Here is a 17270-nt window from a genome sequence, read left to right on the forward strand (position 1 = left end):
TTTTATTTTTTTGAAATCAAGTCCTATGTGCAATTTTAGTTCCAAGTACTTGTCGAGGTACTTGTCAGCTAAACCAGCGAAGAGCGCGGGGCAACAATGGTGCTCCCGACTGGGCGGTGGGGGGACTCACCGCAGGTGGGGCAGGCGCAGGGGAAGCAGCGGCCGCGGTGCAGGTCGCGCACGTGGTCGAAGAGGTGCTGGGCAGAGAAGAGGCGGTGCGGGCAGCACTGGCAGTGCAGCCCGTCCTCGGGGGCCGCGCCGTGCGCGTCCAGCATGTGCAGCTGCACGGCGAGGCGCGACAGCAGGCGCGCGGGGCACGCCTCGCACGCGAACACGCGCGCCGGGTGCATGACGGCCATGTGCACGGCGCGCATGCGCTCCGTGTGGAAGGACGAGTCGCAGGTGGCGCAGCGGTACCACTGCTCGTGGCTGTGCCGGCCCAGCCGGTGGCGCGCCAGCTCGACCCGCGACCCGAACTCGTCGTGGCAGTCGAGGCACTTGAAGACGACGGGCGGCTGCCGCTCCGTCCTGACCACCGGCCTCGCCCCCGCCGCGGGCCTCACGCCCACGGCGGCCACGGCGACCACCGCCTTTGAAGAGGACTTGGCAGCAGCTGACGTGGGACCGGCCGAGGGAGGCGCCTCTGACATAGCGGAGGCGGGAAGAAGAGATCTGGTCGCGGGCGGAGAGGTGGGTGGAGTAACTTTCGCTGCGGGTCGCGCCACTGGTGCGCTGGTTGCAGCCGGCGACGTGGGCGCTGGCTCCCTGGTTGCAGATGGTGAGGTGGGCGCCGGAGTCCTGGTTGCAGCTGGTGAGGTGGGCGTTGGAGTCCTGTTAGCAGCTGGCGAGGTGGGCGCTGGGGTCCCAGTTGAAGCAGGCGATGTGCGCGTTGGAGTCCTGGTGGCTGCTGGCGAGGTGAGCGCCGGAGACCTGGTTGCAGCTGTCGTCGGGGTGGAGGAGGGCGGCGTGCCAGGAGACGATTTAATGGTGGCCGATGGCGAGCCAGGGGGAGAGGGAGAGAACACGGACAGCCCCGCACACGCGTCCCAGACCGCCACGTCCTCGTACTTCTCCTCGACCTCCTCCTTGATCTCCATCTCGTCGACGTCCACGTCGTCCTCGGCGTGGCGCAGCGCGTGCCTCTCGGCCTCCTCCTCCGTCGGGAACTCCCGGCCGCACCACGCGCAGCCGAAGGCCTCCACCTCGAGGGCGTCGTCATCCGTGCACATGTAGGCCACCATGCAGTCCTCCAGCGGCTCCCCGTCCTCCTCCTCGTCGTCGTCACCAGACGGGGGGCTGCCTCCGGCGGCCGCGTCCACCATTGTTGCCGGCCCAAACAGACCGACGTCACCGGCGTCCTCCTCGGCCAGGACAGCGCACAGCGGGGACGCCACCTGCTCGGCGACGGCCTCGCTGGTGGTGAGCGCCGCGCCGGTACGTAAGTTGGCCTCGACGGCAGCCCCGATGTCGACGGCGGGCTCCTGTGGCAGCATGTCCTTCGTGTCGATCCCGGTGGGCAGCGGGTTAAACTGCGTCTGGGTGGTGGCGGCGACCTGCTGTAGCTCTACAACAAAGACAAGGAACACACGGTTACACTCAGCCCTAGTCGCCACAAAACATACAGTACCACCTTCAGAGCAGTACTAATGGAGAGGGTGCTGTGCCGCCCGGGACCCCCGCCCCGCCGCACTGTCCACGGTTCTGTGACGGACCTATGGGCGCGATCGCCACAAATTTGGTACCGACGGACTCGGCAAGGTGCAGGCCAACTGACTCACTTGTTCAAATTGAGCACAACTCACTTGGGGGCCGCCAGGGGCCCGGCCCTTTCCCGGGATTAGCCGCAGCGAGTCGAGCTAAGCATACGGACCCCGCCCGCGCGGCGCTGGCGCAGGTAGCGAGGTCCGGAGGAGGCACCTGCTGACGTCGCTGTCGCCGTCACGTTCGACGACCCTGGCGGCCCCCAAGTGAGTTGTGCTCAATTTGAACAAGTGAGTCAGTTGGCCTGCACCTTGCCGAGTCCGTCGGTACCAAATTTGTGGCGATCGCACCCATAGGTCCGCCACAGAACCGTGGACAGTGCGGCGGGGCGGGGGTCCCGGGCGGCACAGCACCCTCTCAATTAGTACTGCTCTGAAGGTACCACCTACACTCCCACACACGTACCTGCTCCACCGGGACGCGCCTCCTGAGCGGCGACCTGGCCGGCCCTGGCCTTGTCGGCGGCCTTGCGCTCGGCCTTGGCTCGGCGCGCCCTGCCGCGGGACGGCCTCTCGAACTTGAACTCGGAGCAGTTCTCGCAGGTGCAGCGCCGGTTGGGGCAGCGGTCCGGCTTGTGCCTGCGCACGAGCAGGCCCTGACCGTGCACGTGGCAGCGCACGCAGCGCGGCTGCGGCCGCACGCACTCGCGCGCGGGCGGGCCGTCCTCCTCCAGGTCGTCGTCGGCCGAGAAGCTGAACACCTCCAGGCGGCGGCGGTGCAGCAGCGCGCTCCTCCGGGTGCCGGTCTCCACCTTGACCACGCTCTTACTGGGCGAGCGGTCGCCCCTCGGCGGCGACATGGGCTCGGCCTTGATCGGGCTGCCGCGGATGGACTTGGGCGACGGCTTGCCCGCCGTGAACGGGCGCGACCTCCTCAGCGACGGGCCGCTGCTGGAGCGCTTGGACTTGAAGACGACGTACACACCGTGGGGCGTGACGCTGATGCTCTTGGGCCCGGCCCAGGCCCCCGCCCACGCCCGCGGGCCCGCCCCGGCCCAGGCGCGCTGCCCCAGCGGGGCGCACATCCACGACAAGTAGGGCGGGTCGCGCTCGCCGCTGCGCCGCCGCACCTTGACGGGGCCCAGGACGCGGGCGGCCTTGGGCTTGGGCGGCAGCGGCGACTCCAGCGCGCACAGCGCGGCCTCCACCGCCGGCTTCGACACCTGCTCCAGGTCCGTCTCGACCGTGAGCGGCTCCAGCGGCGTGCTCTGTCGCTCCTCGTGCACGTCGTCCTGTTTGTCAGGTTCATGCTCGGTGTAGTCCCAGGGGGACGTGTCGTGTTGGTTCTGACCCGGGTCGTCGTGAATCTCATATGGTGTAAAGTCGGTGTCCCCGTGCGACGAGGTCGTGTCCGCGGCGCCGTTGACGTCGTCCTGAACCGGGTCCTGGTCCTCTGGCCGAGGCTCCAGCCTCATCCGGAACCTCTTGCGCCCCGTGTTGACTGGGGCGGGCGTTGGTTGCGCTGGTGATGGCGCAGGTGCCACGAGCCGCTGCAAGCGGACGGCGCAGAGGCGGTCGACGCCGTGCTGCCGTAGCAGCCGCGGGTACGGCGAACCTTCGGCACACATCCAGCAGCCGAGGCAGTCCTGGTAAGGGCAGCGGTGGGGCGCGGGATGCGGCGCACCGTGGCGCCAGCACGCCGCGCACCAGGCGGCAGCACCCGGTCGTCGTCGGCAATCCGCCGGAGGGGTTGCGGCCTCGGACTTGCAGAACAGCGTCTCGTCAAGGATGGTGGAGTAGAGCAGCTGTGCGTTGGGCGGCGCGCGGGCACCGCGGCCAGCGGCCCCGGCCCCGCGGCCGCGCCCACGGCGTGCTGCAGGCGACGGTGAAGAGGTCGTCAGTCTCGGGGTTGGCGCCGCACGCGCGCCGCCCCGTCCCCCGCGGCCGCGGCGGTGGGTGGACGGGGCCCGCCGCCACGAGGCCCTCGCCGTCGGCGGCATGGGCGGGCCGCACCGGGACCTGTGCGCATCGGCGACCTGGAACACGTCACGGAAAGCAAGCCGTCAATGTGGCGGACCGACTGACTTGGGATTAGCGACCCGAAACGGAACTGTGCTTGCGGCTGGTTGATAACTTGGATCGTTGTTTACACACTCCGGGGCCGGGGCCCATCAGCTGTCGTCGTGGGCCCACTCGGCCCACTCCCCGTGCTCCCGTACAGTAGAGAGACAAAACAGTGCACGGGGGCCTTCCCCAGGCCGAGCACACCGGGCTGACACATTCCCGGCGAATCAAAACACCGGGCGCCCGTTATGCGAGCCCTCCCATTGGTTGCACATTGGCGCAGGGGCCTGGGGAGGGGGGGGGGGGAGGCGCTCGGCTCGGCTCGGCTCGCGCAACGTTGCCAGGCCGGCTCGGCTCGGCTCGCTCCTCGCTCGGCGTCGCGGCGAGTGCTGACGAAGCGGGGAGAGCGGTGCCGCGGCCGCGACGGAGTGTCCACACGACTTGGCGGATGGGATGGGACGGAACGGGAACGCGACGAGCCCCCACCCGCCCCGTCCGCGTGTGTGTGTGCGTCTGCAACGCCACGCCGTCACTTCCTAGCCCAACCCCTCCTCACCTGCGGGTCGTCCTCACTGCGCCATGGTCCACAACACGAGTCTTCTCGTCCTGTGCTATCTGCCAGCAGTTGTTCACGACGTGACGGCCGTCCACGCGGACGCCGCGGGGCGTGGTCGGGCGGAGGACAAAATAATCTTTACGCTGCTCGGCAATGCAATGGAGCGACGCGGCGAGGACGCCTCCCTCCTCCGCGACCAGCCGGGTCGGAGCCCTGGCACAGACTGGCGGCGGCGGGGCGTGGCGGGGCGCGGCGCGGCGGAGAAGGAGGGGAGGGGGAGGACGGAGATGCGGGCGAGAGGGGAGGGATGGGGGGGAGGGGCGTGAGGAGAGGGCAACGCTCGGCGCTGCCGCGGCCACCACCTCCGCCCCCTTTTGACTACCTGGGCGGATATCCCCAGAAACACTATACTGAGACTGGCCTTTTCAAAGGCAGCATAGGAGTTCACAGGTGAGGGGGAAATGGGAGAGCGGAAAAGTCGGACCTGCTGAGGCTGGTCCTAACTCAGGCAGCAGACGACGCACGGAAGGGCCTCTCGCTCGCACTCATGCACACTGCACTATCTCCATCTCCATCCCTCTCCGGGGATCCGAAAGCGGATGTGAGTGAGAGGGCGCTATTGCCCGGAACAGGCACCTCACTCCAGCTATACCGCTTTCGGACGCCATGTGGGCATCCGATCCCCGTCCAGCTGGTGCAGGTGTGCAGGTGGTGCAGGGCTCTACTCTGGTCCCGACCGGAACCCACAAGGTGACGCTTCGCCCTCGGGATCCAGCTCTTAAGGAAGACGTGGTTCTCAAGAAGACCTCAGTGTGACCCCTTTATGACTTACGTGGTCACGATTCTTGCACTTATGACCTCACTTGTGACCTCAAAAGTGCAAGAATCCTGACCTCATAGAAGTCACAATGAGGTCTTCGTGAGAAAAACGTTTTCCTGGGGCTCCAGCAGCAGAGCGCCACACCGCGACAAATAACGTGCAGGAAAACTCGAGTCGTGAACCCAATAAACCACACCCTACCCCCGCCACAAACGCGAACCACGAGTGTCAAAAGAGAGTGAGTGGCTGCCGAAGCCACCGCGGTCAGTGTCACGCTGCCGTCAGTCAGATCCCAACAACAAGTACTCAGACTCGCCCCTCGCGGGGATTTAGCTGATCCTGAGGGGACTCTAGACTCTGATTGCTCTGATTACAGCGTGTCCTTGGGTTCCTCGAGGGGGAGAGGAGTGGCCGGGGTCGTCGGTGTGTCGTCAGGGCGCGTGCCGTGTGCGGTGTGGTGTGATCGCGGGCTCGGGCTCGGGCGTCCTTGTCCAGGTCCAGGTCGCCGCCGACGGGGCGGTGCGGTGGTGGTGAGGGCACGGCGGCGGGGAGATAGGGCGGCAGATTCGCGAGGAATCCGTCGGGCCTGACGGTCGACGGCGGCGTGGCCGATAAGGCCGAGGAGGGGCGGAGGGGCGGGGACAGCAGCTGTAATCAGGCCGCGCAGCAGAGCCTGGCAGAGCAGCGCAGGTGCACCTCACCTCGGCCAGTCCTCAGAGTCCTCCCCACACCGGCGGTCAGCTGATAGCCGCTCAGGTGAGCCCCCCTGGCGACGCCCCGCGACACCCGCCAGCACACCAGCCGCACGCTCTCCGACCCTCCCCCTTGCTTTCGACTGCCCCATCCAGGAACCCGCCCGCACCGGCCGACACACGGACCACGACGCCAGCCACCATGAACATGGACACGACCCCCATGCCCATGGACATGAGCACCCCGATGGACATGAGCGGGGGTAGCGGGAGCCACATGATGATGGTAAGGCGGCACCGGCACCGGGACCTGCAGTAAGCTGCGTCCACGAACAGGCCCTCGATGAAGCCCCCTGGCTTTTGCAGAAAATGTGGTTCCACGGCGGCACCATGGAGATGGTCGTGTTCGACTTCTGGAAGGTGACCGACGACGGAAGCATGGCGTACTCGTGGTTCATCATCTTCGTCCTCGCCTTCCTGTACGAGGGCCTCAAGTACTACAGGTAGGCGAGGTCGCGAGTCACGGCGGCTTGCTCGGGGATTCCCTGGCCGGTCGGCGCCAGCGGGGCCACGTCGCACGTCGGTTCGGCGGACGACTCGACTTTGAACATTCAGAACAATGCCAATGAGAACGGTGTAGTCAAGATGTAACAATGTGTTCAGCGAAGGGCTTGTGATTAGTGCTGTTACGTACAAGGAGGTACCATTTCTCATTGTGGCTCCAGGGACTACCTGTACGGGAGGCACGCGCGGAACTCGGCCCTGCAGGCCGCCCGGGACACCAGCAGACTGGCACTCGACAAGAACGCCGACCTCCACAAGAGGTGAGATCGGCCCCAAAGAGATGTCGACTTCGAGGTCACATGGAACTGTCCTGAATTTGTCACCCGAATCCGCAAAGAACACAAATGCACATATTCATTGATATTCTCTAGCTGGGTCGTATGAAAATTGCATTGATATTCTTTATGAGAAGCGGGATACGTTTTTACCGCACTTTCTATGCGTCATCTGAACGCAAAGGATATACTGAGTTGGGCATGATTAATACTGTATACCATAAAATGAAGGAATATCAGAGAACAGCAGTAAAGTTGATATTATTATTGTTGTAGCTGGAGCGGGACCGTGTTCACCCCCTTCCACTTGCTCCAGACCTTCCTGCACGCTCTGCAGTACTTTGTGTCCTACCTTCTCATGCTCATCTTTATGACGTACAACTCGTGGCTGTGCTTGGCCGTCATACTCGGCGGCTCCTGTGGCTTCTTCTTCTTCGGCTGGAAGAAGGAGAGCTCCATCGACATCACCGAGCACTGTCATTAAATCGACTTTGGAGCCACAGAATTGAATTTATCTCTGCTGCAAAGTGGCTTAACATACATAATAACAAATACCTCCCAAAGTTGGATTGTGTAAATAAAGTTGAAGGAGGACAAACAAACTTCCTTCTTTATTTAAAATTCATCACATTTCAACAATCCTAACAGCATCATAATTTTAACAAAAACAAGGCTTAAGAGTTTGGAGTGACCCTTTCCAATGTATCTGTTAGAAACAATCTCACAAAATTATAACACTGTAGGCAGGAGCCAGCAGAAAAAAAAAATATCAGGAGGTTTTTCTACATAAGAATTTTGCTGTGAAAATCAACAACTCATGTAACAAGCATGGACTATTTAAAAGATGTAACAAAAATGTAGAAAGGTTCCATCGAATTGCCAAAAATGTGTCTGTACAGAAAAATTCCAGTCAGGAAAATAAAATTTTTGAAAGAACGAATTCAAAAGAAAGTGCAATTTTGCTTTAACTCTACATAGTGAGTCACTAATGCAATGTTCAATGGATAGAGCAGTACACAGAAATAATAATTAAAATGAAATAATACTATGAAACAATTTTTAAATGATTTTTCTGACATTATACACTAGCCTAAGGCACAGTCTTACACTTACATATGTCTAGAATACCAATAGTCAAACGCCAAACAGGCAGACTTGCCAGATAGCTGTTTGTCCAATCACTACAAAAACACAATCCACTTGCAGTTCATCTAGCAGTGGTCCAACAGAATATTTTATGTAGAAAAAATAGCATACTGTTCTTGAAATTTACAGTAATAGTAATAAGTAATTTTAAGAACTATTTGATGGCAACTGGAAAATGTCCTAACCCATAGCCCAAATGTCAGTCAAAGTTTGACATCGGTATAGGCTACCAACACAGCTTCATCCTTCAATTTCTCAATTATTGCATCGAAGTACCAAATTTCAAAAACATAAACTAGGTATAACACCACCTTACTTTGGTATGAGCAAGGTACTGAATGTGGCACAAAGCAGGGGTGTAATTAGTTTTTGATTTACTTGCTTGTATAGCAGATTTGGCAAACATTTTGTTCATGTCTCTTGACTAAAACTAGGACATGATTGCTTTAAAATTAGCTTTCAATAGAAAAGAAAAATCAGATTCCACAAAATATTCACTCTAGTAAAGGAAACCAAAGCACCAATTATACATGATAAGTACTCTTTTCTAGCAATCAGCATAAGAAACACGGTAATAATAATTCATTTAAAAAAAATGGAAGCAAATCAAATATGTTGGCAGATGTTGACATTATTAAATAAATGTAATCATCATGTCTATTAGCTACATTTGGTACAGAATGACTATGATTATTAATACACACATACTGACGAGACAATACAATCTTTATGCGTAGCCTATAACATATGTTCAAAATCTAAATCAATATAAATACCCATGTCAAAAATATTACTCAGACTTTCTCTTTGAAAACAGAGAAAGATAAGTACTAATCCTTAACATCAAAATATTGTAAGGTAACTTATTTAGCTCAGCACTTGCAATTTTATGACTTGATCATCATTCATACTGACATTATCAGTAACACAAAAACATTGAAGACAATTCCAAATCAACAAAATTGCCTGAATCCCACAAAGTCCGTGCCTCATTGACACACATCAAGACTGCACAAAATACTTCACCTGTCTACAAGTTTCTACAAATACAAGTTAAAGTGAGACTTGTGACTTCCCTCTGAAACAACTATCACTTTTAACAATAGGGAAGCAAAAGCTCAGCGTTAAAAAAAATCGTTGATGGCTATGCAATGTCTTTTGTAGCGCGGTAGCCCTCAGAGCCCAGCGCGCTAGGGCAGCTGGTGGAAGGGGTTGACGGCGCTGACGCTCTGGTTGTTGGAGGCGGCGCCGGCGGCGCTCGAGCGGCCGCGCCGCCGCTGGGGCAGGATCCCCCGGCGGGCCATGTAGAACCTGATGGTGGAGATGGGGATGCCGAAGCGGTCCGAGACGGTCTGGAAGGTGGAGCCCTCCACGACGCAGTCGGCGGCCTGCCGCAGCTGCTCCTCGGACCGGCGGATGCGCGCCTTGCCCGGGCTGCCGAGGCCTCCGGGGCCGCCGCCCAGGCCGCCGCCGAGCGGGCCCCCGGGACCGGCGCCCATGCCCATCATGCCCATGCCCATGTTCATGTTCATCCGGGCCTGGTGGTCGTGGTCGAAGTCGCCGGCAGAGAAGGTGGGCGTCGAGAGCAGGCTCTCGACGGGCACCCCGGGCAGGCCGTGCATGCCGTGCGGGTGAGCGCCCCCGAGCCCTCCCCCGCCGTGCGAGCCCCCGAGCTGGGCCCCGTGGGGGAGCATCTGCTGGTGCATCTCCGATCTCCTGCCTGCACAGAGGGAAGTGCTATCACATACGGCAGACTCTAGCCACGCTCGTCAAGAAAAAAACACAACTTTCTACGTTGTGGCTCTTTCAATAGATTTCAAGTAAAGGTTCTAATGACCTCACAGTTGGGAAAAAGCAGTGCTGGATGAAATACATATCTTGAAGTGGCTGATCCCAAAGCACATTGAATGTACACTGTTACTAAGCATGATGAAAAAACCTGCACATTAATGTAAAAAATAAAGAAAGTTAAGTCAAATAACATCGCAAACCCTTTACTTTCACCTATAGTAAAGAGACAATACATATTCCCTGAAACAAAACTCATACATAAGGAGATCGATTCTAGTTCTCTGAACATTATTTGGCAATAGACGTGTCAATATCTGTTGCTCTCTGCATTTTCTGTTAGGAATTGATTAGATAGATAAAACAAGCATAATATCAAGAAATGTTTATTTTTTACTGAGTTAAGAAAAGAAACAACACAGATCAATTACACTACCTAAATTTATACACAGTATATATTTACAAGACCACAGATAAAAATTACAAATAGATGAAAAAAAAATAACAGTGTTGAAACATACTGAAAAGTCAAGACATAGAAAATGTCTCAACAGAAGGATATCTTAGCTTGCATATGGCACAAAAGTCTGCACATAATAGGACACTAAACAAGGCACTAAAATCAAATGTATGATAAAGAAAATAATACTTCAATATTCCTCTCAGAACAGTCAATCAGTAACGTGCAAACTGGGAAGTTTGCCTCCTCACCCCATGTCGATCAATGGGAGATTGTACACCATGCCTCTTCATGTGGTAGAGCAAAGTTGTTCGAGGAATTCCAAAACTCTTTGCTACAGCGTTGACAGATGTCCCATTGGAAACTTCTCGCAGGCACTGTTGAATGAGGGCATGATCATGTGGACGCCTTCTTGATCTTGGTAACATTCCTTCTGGCCACACCATGGAACCTGCCAGAAGAAAACTGTGTTAGAATCATTTAAAATGCAGCAAGTGAAAGCAGGGCACACTGTGTTAAAAAAAGCTCTTTACTCTTTCTACAAAATTAAAAGCAATACTCACCATAAGGTTTGTGATAACAAAACAGGACATGGTTTAGGGAGAGATTAGGAGGAGGGACTACAAAAAAAGAGTGAACTTGACAATGACAATCATTTATTTCCACTGCAGGAGAACATATAACTCTTGTGTCATTATGAGGACTTCTCTCTTCACAGATGCAGAATTAAACTATAGAAATTATAAATAGTACCCTTCAGGAAGGACTATAAAAATTAAATATTTCTGGTTCACAAGAAATTGTATGAACTGTAAGATCTTGTATGAACCATACACATATTAGTGAAAAGCAGTATTTCCTGTCCTGTTTTTACTTTCTTTAACTATCTCCTTAAATGTGCTTCTGAGGCAAGGAAGAAAACAAGACAACTACCCGAGTTGATTCATAAATTTATGCATTGCACTACGATTATGTCACGCTGTCCTTACAGATAGTCATTAACTCCTTACAAGTGCACATTTTTACAAGTATCTAACATTTGAAAGTAAACTGAATATCTTCAAAAATAAAGGAAGTTCAAGAATTTGCAATCAGTCAAAAAAACCAGAAATCAGTCTTCATAGCGACCATCTCCACTAACAGAAAACAAAATCCAAAATAGGTTGCAGATCGGTAATTATTATGGAGCCATACACACATGCCCTCTCCTGGTGTCAAGTACAGAGATAGAGAAGAAATAAAGCCAAAACTGGTATTTTCTTACAATTTGAAACAATTGAAACAAAAACCCCAAAATACATACTTAACAAGCTGCACTGAAACATACCAGAAGACTTAAAGCATATTTTGAGCTAAAATGAAAACTAAATTTAGCAGTGAGAAAACTGTACAAGATCTATTTCAGAGACATGAAAATGATGGAGAAGCAGTTCGTAAAAATATTGCTATAAAATCACAGTGTCCAGTAAGAAAGTAACAGCTTAATATTGAAACACATATCGCAGAGATGTTGCATAACACAAAAATGAAATTTTCATATAAAATAGAGGAGTATTAACAGCTAATGTGAGAAAAATTGTATAAATATATTACAAATGATAATTACACTATACAATTCAACAACCTTTCACTAATCTTTGTTCCACAAGGCTAAATTATTTAAAAAAGGCACAAAGAAATGTGAGCTGTTCTAACTGTACATCTATACAGCCTACACATATAAAGTTAGCAAGCAGGTAACTGTTCACTTCTTTAAATTACCAGGAATTTAAAATACAACAATAAGAGATTTCTATATTGACCAGATCTCTCTTAATTTTTTGACATGGAACGATGTTTTACACTTTGTCAGCATCAGCTTCCAGAATCCTTCACCTCGACACAAAAAGAAATCTTTGGCTTATGCCACACCAGGATAGCAGCAGTGTTGAAGTATTTAAAATTAAAAGAATGCATATTTAATGTTTGTCAACTTTGTCTGATAAAGTTGGTAGTAAAACCCATCCATGACATCAAGTTAAAATTAACACTCCACCAAAAACAACCAAGACAAGTGAAAAAAAATAAAAATAAAAATGCTATGGCAAAAATAGAGTAGTTGATAACTGAATATTGTGATTTTTAAAAAAAGGCGATTTTAATTTGAAAAATTGAAAACACTTGGATTAAGGATTAATACAGTATCACAATAGCCAGTCTAATCTAACAACACAAAATTATGATCACAACAAAGAACTTTATAATAAGTACAAGAGGAATTCCAGCAGTGTTTGTTATCATTTCAATAATCATAGCTACCTCAGCAATTAGAGAAAAGTGATATTAGAAAAGCACATGCACAGAAGGGAAAGATTTTTTTAAATGTTGACTATGTTACAAATAGAAATAAAAACTTTCAAGATGAGAGAGAGAGGACCATTTTAAAAGCCAACGTAAATTAGTATAATTTAGAAATAATTAAGCTCAGTAATGGTGAAACACAATTGAGCAAAGTGCAACAAAGATATGTTTGAGTACTAGGGCACAAAACTATACCCTTGTTATTTTTTAAAACATGACATAAGTCATTGAACTTGAAAGTTGTACTGCTATGAATGAGGAAATAGACCCATAACATTAGGAAAAAATTCCTACCAGCCCTCCAAACTTCAAACTCACCTGTCTCGTCACCTACTGATGGTCTACAGAAAACCATTTTCAAGATTTTTTTTTTTTTCAAAGATGAAGTTTACCTACCAAGATAAGTAATTTCTAGTATGCATAAAAATCAGTCAGATAGATTTTCTAACAAACAAATGATTAGGGTAAATCAAAATTGGCATCAGCTGGCATATTTTGACCAGAATTATCGTGATCAGAGTCGTCTGAATCACTTTCAGAAACTGATTCATCATCTCCAGGTGTTCCAGTGACTTCGTCATTCGAAGATTTTACATTAGTAGCCCCAACACTTCCTGTCTCTTCCTCATCTTCCTCCTCCTCATCCTCTTCAACCTCCTCTTCCTGTTCATCATCATCCACTTCCTCCACTTCGTTTCCTGGTATGGTTCTCACTTGCCCCTTTTTACTAATTTCCCTACTACCACCAGCTTCTTGGTCAGGTTCGGAATCTAAATCTATTTCTACAGGTGGAGTTCTTGAGGTTTCTATCTTTGGAGGCCTTAACTCCTGAATATCACAAAATTCACTTCCAAATTCACTTCCAAAACCACCACTAAATTCACTATTGAATCCATACTGCTGTTGTTGTTGCTGTTGCTGCTGCTGCTGTTGTTGAGAAACTGAATGAGACGGCTGCCCCACATGCTGAGAAGATTGTGGATTTAGATGCTGATACTGTTGTTGTTGCTGCTGCTGCTGTTGTTGAGAAACTGAATGAGACGGCTGCCCCACATGCTGAGAAGATTGTGGATTTAGATGCTGATACTGTTGTTGTTGCTGCTGCTGCTGTTGCATGGGAGGACCTTGAGACATATGATGGTGCTGCTGTTGATGTTGTTGCTGTTGTTGGTGCTGTTGTATCTGCTGCTGATGGTGCTGATGCTGTTGCTGTTGATATTGTTGCTGATACTGCTGTTGTTGATGCATAGGGTATTGAGGTGGATTTGGACGAGGAAATGAAGGATTCATGAAGGTGCCAGGCATTCTAAAAGGCTCAGAGTAGAAGTGATACCTGTAGACAGAAAGGAGGAGTTAGATGACAAGGATGCAAAAATATGTATCTGTAGACCAAACACTATGTAGTAAATAGAATTTTAAAAAAAAAAAATAACAAGCACAACATGGCTTTGGTTATCAAACCAACAAACTTAAGTCCACTGCTATCACCGTGGACTTAAGTTGGCTGAACCAAAAACCAGTGAACAGTACGTTGTATGTTCCAAGCCTGAACCTTTGGAGAACAAAGTACATTCAAGAAGTGGATACTTACGATGATCCAGATGAAACGGGTCTCCCCCTTTTCAGAGGCAACCGCAACATCCCTGATCTCTTCATGTAATTCCTCAGCGTTGTTGGAGGGATTTGGAACTGAAGAGCAGCTTGTCTCAGAGTGTAACTTCGATCCATCACCAGATGAGCTGCCGCCTTCAAACTTGGGTCATCTCGCTTTGGACGTCCTCTTCGAGCAGTGGAACCCAGCAGATATTCCAAGTGTTGCCAAGCTTTAAAGAAAAATATAGAATCAGTAAATGGCCACGCAACCACTGTACTTAAAGTGCACAGGAATAGCAACTTACTGGGGCTATTACATGAAATAAAAAAACAGAAATTGAAGAAGATATAGTCACATATCAAACTTAAAAAAGGGGGGAGAGCAGAGTAAAAGTTAAACAAATTAAAAGAGGAAAAGTTTTACACGCTTACAGCAGATCTGGAAAGGAGAAAGAAGATAAAACTAAATCCAAGAAAAGAGGAACAGAGAAAGACCAAGAGACCACCCCAAGAGAATGAAGAGTGTAAAGTGTACATGTCAACAAGGCAAGGAAGGTGTTGGGAAGGTGAACAGATAATATTCATTCCTTTCTTTGAAAGCAAGAAAAATATTGACTAGACAATGAGAAACTTAGCATAGATGAACATGGTGAGTTCTGCGTTGTTTCAGGTGTAAACAATCACAAGGCTGTTTTTCTTGTTTGTTTGTTACATAAAGAAAGGAAGTATTAGATCTAAATAGTTCATTTGACCACTTAGGAAGAGTCAGAAAAAATTGACCAAGTCAGAATTAAGTGCATCAGAAAAGATAACTACCTGAAAAAAATTTAAAAATTTTCAAGTTTGCCCATTTGTTATCCCTTACCTTACTTCTATTCCTTCAACTTGTACACAAACGGATACAGGAAGACATAAATAATTTTAAAAATTACGCCCGTTTTGGTTTTGTTTTTTTATGCCGCAGTGTAGCAAACAGAAAACAAGAAAATAAAAAGATGTTTGTCTAAGTGGTTACTTTGCAAAAAAAATATTTATTTGGTAGCCTGACAAAGAGGAAAGGCTGTCCTTTTAACTACAAATCATACAGCTCAAAATGATAATCTCATTCTATTCATTCATTGAATTGGTGGAATAAACCGTAGCAGCAAGGACAATGGTTACAGATAATGAAATTACAGGGAACGAATGAATCCACGCATGTACAGTAAATTAAATGTGAACCTTACTGGCCCCTAAATAAACACGGGACTGATGAGTGCTATCAATTGCTGAGTATTAGTAGACATTGTTGGTATTTTGATGTAAGTTGTAAAAACTCTAGAAATTTCTTTATAAAGAAAAAAACATGCTGCTCTAATTATGTATTTTCAGTTAGTTATAAACGCACTTGATACGAAATGAGTTCTAATTTACTCTTCCCAACAAGAAGCCAAACATACAACACAAATGAAAGTTCTATCCAAATTTGGACATAAGCTGGCACAAGCTTTAACACTACAGAATAAATGCATGGATGCTGGAATACTTACACTAGACTGTATCTTATAAATTAAACTACGTAACTTAACTGTGTCTAAACATGGAAATTCACCACAAGAACCCAGAACTTTATTTTACATGCTGAATTGGCCCTTTGGTCAAACGAGTCTCATTAAATCTCTGGTTCATGTAAGTGATTGGTCCTTTGTTCATTTGGTTTTCTTAGAAGTCAACCTGTTCTAAAATACTGATCCATAAGTCTTATGTCATCACTTGAATTAACACTCAATAATACTGATAAGTAATGGACACTAATTATAGGACAATTCCAGATACTGTAATTAGGTATCCACATAGCAGCTCAGTAATCCTAAAAAGGCAACTTGTGAAGTCACAAATTAAAATTGAAGTACATCCTTATTAATACCCATGATCTCACACAACTTTTTCTCTCCAAACTTTTTTTTGGTGTATAAAAACTAATTGGTTCAATAAGGTTAAAAAATAAACAAAAACAAAATCACTTTATACCCTGCTAGATGTTCAAATTTTTTTTCTTAAATTACTCTTTTGGAGCAACCTACGTCCCAGACAGAAGTCACTGAATAGATTTTTGGTATGGCGTTTTGCAAACCTGAACCAAGATTTACCTACTTAGAGGATAAGACAAACATCAATTTTGGTTCAGCTTCAGGCAAACAAAGTTATGCACTGTCAGAGCAGTCTTCTTTGGAATCAGCCACAACAGAAACTGGAGAGAGCATATCTGAAGAAGCGTTGGGAGATTGCTGAGCAGCTCTGGCTGCAGCTCGACGAAGATATGGTGCACTGAACTGGCTCTGAATGTTAAGTCTTTTCATCCAATCACGTACAGTTTTTTCTGGTACACCATGCTTTCTTGAGGCTTTGTACACACTTTCTCCACTATTAACTTCTGTGAGAGCAGCCCATAATGATGCCTCAGAGTATTGACGATAGAAGCGGGCGCGAGGTACCCAACTGGGTCGCATCAGCATCGAAAGTTCTGTTGAGGAATAACCATTCTTTGAGTAATGCTAAGCTAGGACTGTCAAGGTGAGAGCATTTAGAGAATACTGAAAGAAAAGGCACTAATAATTTTGCAACAAGAAATTCATAAATTGAAGAGTGAGAATTGCCTTTAGGTACATACGAGGTTTCATCAACATAAAGAAGCACACTAAGTGAATAATTTATGGTTACTAATTCCATACAGTCAAATTGGAAAGTAGACATGCTTAACTCATGCTACACACTCAAACTAGTAATGCAGCTAACGGGTAAATCAAATTTTGGACTACTAGGATAACTATAGCACATGCAGCACGCATGCACTTTATATACATGCAATTCTAATAAAAATTAGTACCAACTACATTCCGAGCCCATGCAACACATCAGACGACAATGTAAGATTCCTTTGGAAACAGGCTTATAAACAGTAATATTTGTAAAACTAAGATAGTCAAGGAAAATGTGACTGGGAACAGTCCTCTTCCACCCACCTGACTGTGCTAAACTACATATTAAAAATAAAAAATAAATCAACAACTTTCATAACTCTGAAGCTGAAGCAGGAGTGAAGGAAGTCATCGGCAAATGCTGACTGTACTGTTCACAGAGTAACAGAAATAGTGTTACAGCATCATTTTTTCTGAAAAAGCACAAATTGATTTTAAAAAGTAATGAACTTTTAAAATGATACTTTATCATCTCACATTTTGAGCCTCAAAAACTTCCTGTTTCATTCAGATTTCAAATGAACTGAGAGGCAA

The 17270-nt window shown here is 49.0% G+C and overlaps 4 protein-coding genes across 8 annotated transcripts in view; 1 reads left to right on the forward strand and 3 right to left on the reverse strand.

Moving 5' to 3' along the window:
• Window positions 1–37: 37 nt before the first annotated feature.
• LOC113213741 (uncharacterized) lies at window positions 38–4540 on the reverse strand. 3 transcript variants are annotated; one of them, XM_052265314.1, is made up of 3 exons: window positions 4321–4540; window positions 2167–3736; window positions 38–1564 (listed from the first exon to the last, which is right to left on the reverse strand). In XM_052265314.1, the coding sequence occupies exons 2-3, from the start codon at window positions 3698–3700 to the stop codon at window positions 69–71; spliced, it is 3030 nt and encodes a 1009-aa protein (XP_052121274.1). In that variant the 5' UTR covers window positions 3701–3736; window positions 4321–4540; the 3' UTR covers window positions 38–68. The 3 variants fall into 3 exon arrangements, with proteins under 3 accessions (XP_052121274.1, XP_052121276.1, XP_052121275.1); XM_052265316.1 differs by lacking the exon at window positions 4321–4540 and adding an exon at window positions 3812–4017; XM_052265315.1 differs by lacking the exon at window positions 4321–4540 and having other exon boundaries at window positions 2167–4017.
• Window positions 4541–5733: 1193 nt separating this feature from the next.
• On the forward strand, window positions 5734–7273 carry LOC113213744 (high affinity copper uptake protein 1-like). Its single transcript, XM_026432898.2, has 5 exons — window positions 5734–5896; window positions 5989–6118; window positions 6199–6335; window positions 6558–6656; window positions 6948–7273. Exons 2-5 carry the CDS (start codon window positions 6035–6037, stop codon window positions 7153–7155), a joined length of 528 nt encoding a protein of 175 aa, XP_026288683.1. The 5' UTR covers window positions 5734–5896; window positions 5989–6034; the 3' UTR covers window positions 7156–7273.
• Window positions 7264–10283, reverse strand: LOC127749006 (keratin, type I cytoskeletal 9-like). The gene is made up of 2 exons (XM_052265317.1): window positions 9655–10283; window positions 7264–9537 (listed from the first exon to the last, which is right to left on the reverse strand). Exon 2 carries the CDS (start codon window positions 9521–9523, stop codon window positions 9008–9010), a length of 516 nt encoding a protein of 171 aa, XP_052121277.1. The 5' UTR covers window positions 9524–9537; window positions 9655–10283; the 3' UTR covers window positions 7264–9007.
• A 421-nt stretch (window positions 10284–10704) lies between these two features.
• The window catches only part of LOC113213742 (transcription factor GAGA), a 19732-nt gene continuing 13166 nt past the window's right edge, over window positions 10705–17270 (reverse strand). For all 3 annotated transcript variants that reach the window (XM_026432895.2, XM_026432897.2, XM_026432896.2), the window contains exons 7-8: window positions 13997–14228; window positions 10705–13738 (exon numbers count right to left, since the gene is read on the reverse strand). In XM_026432895.2, coding sequence (XP_026288680.2) covers window positions 12865–13738; window positions 13997–14228 — 1106 coding nt within the window. In that variant the 3' untranslated portion in view covers window positions 10705–12864. The remainder of the gene's footprint in view (window positions 13739–13996; window positions 14229–17270) is intronic.

This window comes from Frankliniella occidentalis, unplaced genomic scaffold (genome assembly GCF_000697945.3).
Source record: "Frankliniella occidentalis isolate FOCC.00 unplaced genomic scaffold, Focc_3.1 Scaffold25, whole genome shotgun sequence".
Lineage (NCBI taxonomy): Eukaryota > Metazoa > Arthropoda > Insecta > Thysanoptera > Thripidae > Frankliniella > Frankliniella occidentalis.